Below are 5592 nucleotides of genomic sequence, written 5' to 3' on the forward strand. Positions count from 1 at the left end.
GATTTCCTGTACTCTTTGAGAGTCTCCAGGAAGAAAATTTAATCAAATCAAAATTACTCACTCTTTTCATTTCATCGATCAAACTTCCCTATCATTCTCTAAAATTGAATGTGCTAAAATCTAAAACGTCTTATCTTAATTCTTCTAATAAGTTAGTTATAAAAACGTTGTCTCTCTGTTTCAGATTGAACTTGTGAAACATGAGAGTCCATTTGAACAAATTGACATTGAAATGAAGAATGAACCTTCTCATAGCAATACAGCTATTCATCAGGCAAGTATTCGCATTCTCAATGTACCTATTCACTCCGTGAGGAGGACAGTTGTAAAAATAGTTATATTTCTTGGTTTGTCATGTAGGTTATTAAATCCTATCCTTTCTTCTAATTCCATCTTTAATTGATTCTCAGATGAAATCATGTGGAGAGAAATATCATAGGCCTATTAGAAAATCATGTGAAGAGAAATATGAGATTCAAAAAACATGTTAAGAGAAGTATGAGATTCAACTATCATTGTACTATATAAGTAGGTAACAAATGCATTTCATTAGCCCACCATCTGTTTGTCATAGAAGAAGTTATGCATTCTCCAAATCATACAGTATACCATAGAGAAAAGGATATAAGAAGATATAACATGGTATAGGTCGTTTATGTTCTAAATATCATTTCGGTTTTTGTTAACTCAAGCCAATTACAATCGACTACTGTCCATTATTACTGTTTTGACCTTATGAGAGTGCAAGAATGGCACAGTATGAGAGACTACCAGTGTCACATAGCTTCACAAAAAATAACTACTACGGTAGGTCTATTTGCTTTAGTTTAACCGTGAAATTTGGAACATAAACGTCTTATGCCATGGGATATTCTCTTATTCTATCTTTTCTCCATGGTAATACTCTGACAAGAGTCATCGAAAGTGATATTCACTGCAAAAATGTAGTATTTTCTACAGCTAACATCAACATTTCAAATTCAATTGATGCTGATAGTCCAGGTTGAAACTCACTGAATCTTATCCAAAAATTTACCTTTGATTTACCTCTTCTTTGATTCTGATACAGGCTATTATTAAGTATTTCTGGTTGAAATACTATTAAGTATAAATGCTATTATTAAGTATTTCTGGTTGAGATGAATTTATGAATAGATCTATCACTGAATCGAGTATGTCTATCAAGCTTAAAGTATGGAGAAATTATTGCATTTGTGGAATAAAGTATTTTTATTTCAACAAATTTCTATTCAATAAAATACAAATATCTTTAATCTGGAATTTAGATAGTATTTTGGAATTATTTCCAAAGTCGTATGTCCCCACGCACTAGTAAGGTTTGGTTGGGTGAAATTATTAGTTTTTCCTTTTGCATTACACTTTTGATTGTTAAACAGTGAATTGACAATTGTCACAGAAGATTTTTCAATGTGTTAAAAAAATAGTGAAAATTAAAAAAAAGTGAAAAATACCTGATGTGTCCGTTGGAAATAATAACCAGTATTTTACCCAATAAAAAATCGATACAGTAACAATAGTTAGAGAGCATACATTGATAAGCTAGTAGAAACTACTATTATTCTAGGAAGAATCAATCTACATGTTATGACGTCATTAATCAGTTGTGGGGCCTGAAGTAATAGTAGGTTTTGGACGCGTGGCTTTAAGCAGGCAGGTCGAGACGTGTGGTTACAGCTGTCACAGTTAGAGCACATAACCTATTCATCCATTAGATTATATTAGATTAGACAAGTTAACTTTATTTTTTCTCTCCCTATCATTTAATGATGTACTTATTGTATGAATCAATAAAGATTGGATGACTCATTGGATTTTTATGTTTTATGAACGTTATGGCGGCAGATGAATTCGATGTGTTGGCTAATTTATTGCTTTTACGTTTCATATCTAAAGAATCATCAATTCTTATGAATTCGTAGGTTATATGTTCTAGCCATGAAGGCTGTAACGACACAGTTCAAGCTGAGGGTGATGCCCACATAAGCTCTTAGGCTTGTGCGTGAGTAATGAGTGAGAGGGATGATGATGAGAGATGACGACTACTTCTTAGATAATCGGGACCGACGGCTTATCGTCTCCGAAAGACGGGGTGGCCGTATCTATGTGATTGTGCTGTTGTCAAAAACTTTTGCCCCGATCGAGATTCGAACTCGCATTCTCTTGATTATTAGACCGGCGTGTTATCACTTAACGCTGGATGACCTCCCGTCTCATACGCCTCTAAGGAATTGCACCTTTAGTTTCAATTTCACAATTACTCCTATATTTCTTCATTGATACTCTCCACCATTCATGTTTGAATTACTCTTTAAATCTATTTCAACCACTTGACAATTAGCAGTCAGATTAATAAGTCTCTACAATTCTGTCAATATCTTTTTTTTTCATGTCACATTAGGAAAAGTGATTGTAATGGGGAGTGTAATGATGTAGTATTAGGAAAAATTTACATTATGTGATCAGAAAAATATTTATTTTGTATGATGACTTTCATACAAAATGAATATTTTTCTGATCACATAATGTAAATTTTTCCTAATACTACATCATTACACTCCCCATTACAATCACTTTTCCTAATGTGACATGAAAAAAAAAGATATTGACAGAATTGTAGAGACTTATTAAGAACCTTAGAAGGTATGTTCTTGCCAAATCCAAAAGAAAAACCGAGTTGGAACATAGACCTCACTGCGCTCGGTCAAAAACTGTTTGCAGTCTTTCCATTATTTGATCAGAAAAATAATAATTTTAATCCACTTAACATATATTTCCAGTGCTATAAATTTATGAGCTTGTATGTTGACTTAGCAATGAAATGCTTGTTCCCAAACTCTGCTCTCATTTGATCATAGTACCACTGTTTGTGTATGAGCAGTGTTGTGATGTGAATATATTTGCAGATGGCGACAGTTGCAGTAGATAGCAGCCAAGAACCAGCGCCAGAGTGCAGCACTGCATTCGCTCCAACCGATAATGACTTCAGCCAACAACATTATTTAATCCCTGGCTACAATCTAATATTCATCAAAGAAGAAGGTAAGATATAACTGTGTCTTGTTAGTCATATCAAAGAAATGTATTTGACAACACATACTTGAATCAAATCAGCTTTCAAATTAAGCTGAGACACACTGTTCAAGAATAATTATTATTAAACGAAATCCAAATTAAATAATTTAATTCACCATTAAGACTTCTTTCTGCTACTGCAAATATTGACAACAGGGTAAACAGCCAGGTGGAAATTCGATGAGCGCGAATGTTCAAAAAATTTTTGTCAGCCCGGAAATCAAACCCAGTACCTACTAATTGCCGGTCAGGAATGCTTATCCTAAAACCAAACTGACAATCTCTGGATAGCAGCACCCATTTTACAGGAAGCCATAGAAGCCAGACAGTCTACAGATAGAAATTACTGAGATATTGCAATTATTCAAATGTATTTTCCATCTGTTCAAGAATAGTTTGTTGTATATTTTCTCAAGTAATGTTGTATGTTTATTTTTGTAGATACCCAAGATGGAGAAGACATTTCAGAAGAAGTTGACTTTGGCGCAGTGAAGAGTGAAGCAGAGATGTGGCCTTCTATCAGCGGCACTGCCAATGCAACAGAAGTGGGTGAACTGGATGCACATTCAATCTCTCCAGCGGAAAAGTGCACTGAGCCAACTGTGGCTGGCAAAGAGACCAAGCTCTACATCTGTGCCGACTGCAGCTATGAAACAACACGGATTGCTGCTTTGAAGAGCCACATTAGAACACACACTGGGGAAACACCATTTAGTTGTAACTTCTGTGACTACAAATGTGCTACTTTAGGTAATTTGAAGAGGCACATAAGAACACACACTGGTGAAAAACCATTTAGTTGCGATTTATGTGATTATAATTTTGTGACCACAAATCTGCTCAATCAGGTGATTTGAAGAGACATATCAGACTGAAACACACTGGGGAAAAAGCCTGTGAAGAAATAATTCTGAGATAAATGTTACTTGATGTGCTGATTCATGTACTTATAAGGCACATCATATTAGAAGGCAAACCGTTGAAATATAATTGTATAATAGTTCTATTGACATTGTTTTGTTTTGCAATTGAGATTTGTGTGATTGGTGTCAGATTCTCGTGCGCTTAATCATTTAGTGTAACTTAATTGAGTAAATTTCAATTCAGTACATTTTTCTGTACTGACGAGGATGACATGAAGGTTTAGCACTTAGCAGATTGAAACATCAATTGGGATTAATGAGTGCAATTTTATGCAAGTTGAGTCTATGTCTTTATCCATCTGCCAGATTTACTTTTCTCTCCTCATATTAACTTATCCAGAAATATTAATTTGCAGAAATCAAAGCAAAAAGTTGGTGAGTTTCTATTGCTTTATCCTTGAAACTTGGTCTTGCAAGGAGCTCTCCCACTCTTGTTAAATGTAAAGAATATTCATGCCTCTTCAATTGTAAATTCGTAAAATTCAAAGCAATCTACACATAATATTTTTTCAAATTCAAATTATTTATTAACTATTTCATTAGTTTAAAATATGATTTACAACATGTAAAGAATTTCTGCATTGTTACAATTCTAAATTATATTCAATTATATAAATCACAAATTTATTCAGGACAAAATGTCAAAGGTTGTCTGGTATAGCTCAGCTGGTAGAGCTGTCTCCTCAAATGTGAAAAGATCCATTCTGATGATCCCATCTTCATGACAATTAAATTTTCATTAAATTACCACCTCTTCAACAACAAAACAACAATATTGTCTTTGCAAAACCCTTTGAACTCCTATGCTCCATTTTATGATGTTATTGTTGTTAATATGGCTGCGTTGATTAATTCAAAAGCCTCCTGGCTTATTATAGATTTTATTATTTATTTAGAATAAGATGGGATACAACTTGAGAGGGACTAATTGATTTTACTTTATGGACTACTGTTGAGAGTTCTATCCTTTTGAATAGCAATTTTGTATTGTATCACAAACAGTTATAATTCACTAGAGATTCATTATATTAATATTATTTAGATTAGCCTATCAATAGTTTTTAGCAATCTATTGTAAGAGAAACTTCTTGTTAATAGATATTCTATCTTTGAGGAATATTCTATACATTTCTCCTGTCTTCCATAATTATTTACTTCAATTTATCAACTTTCAATAAACTCTCGAAATCGTCATCCTAGCCTACAATTTTGATATTTCTAGCTTCTAGGTGTGGAACTCCTATTCCCCCACAGGTATCTGTGGTTATATTGCTATAATGTGTCTCTTTTTATATAATTTAACTTATACTCTAACTACTGTTGAAAGAACAAAAATAATAAAGAAAAATCAAACATTGATTGAATCTCTGGTTGTGATGCCATTTTGCCTTAATTTTTTCATCAATAACTTATTCAATATTGAACAATAATATATAATTTCTGGTATGCACTAGGAATGAATTTGACTCAGATTCGTTATTGACTCTTTGTTGTTATTGCTATAAGTAGGAAATTGCTTAGTAGATCAGTTGAGAATGATGGGTCTGCTAAATCCTTTGAATGGGTTCTTATCACA

General features: G+C 33.3%; 1 protein-coding gene across 1 annotated transcript; it reads left to right on the top strand.

Annotated features, from left to right (window-relative positions):
• Positions 1 to 161: 161 nt before the first annotated feature.
• Positions 162 to 5375, top strand: LOC111055717 (zinc finger protein Aiolos-like). Its single transcript, XM_039419113.1, has 3 exons — positions 162 to 274; positions 2925 to 3060; positions 3535 to 5375. The coding sequence occupies exons 1-3, from the start codon at positions 233 to 235 to the stop codon at positions 3948 to 3950; spliced, it is 594 nt and encodes a 197-aa protein (XP_039275047.1). The 5' UTR covers positions 162 to 232; the 3' UTR covers positions 3951 to 5375.
• Positions 5376 to 5592: the final 217 nt, after the last annotated feature.

Source organism: Nilaparvata lugens, unplaced genomic scaffold (assembly GCF_014356525.2).
Source record: "Nilaparvata lugens isolate BPH unplaced genomic scaffold, ASM1435652v1 scaffold8510, whole genome shotgun sequence".
Lineage (NCBI taxonomy): Eukaryota > Metazoa > Arthropoda > Insecta > Hemiptera > Delphacidae > Nilaparvata > Nilaparvata lugens.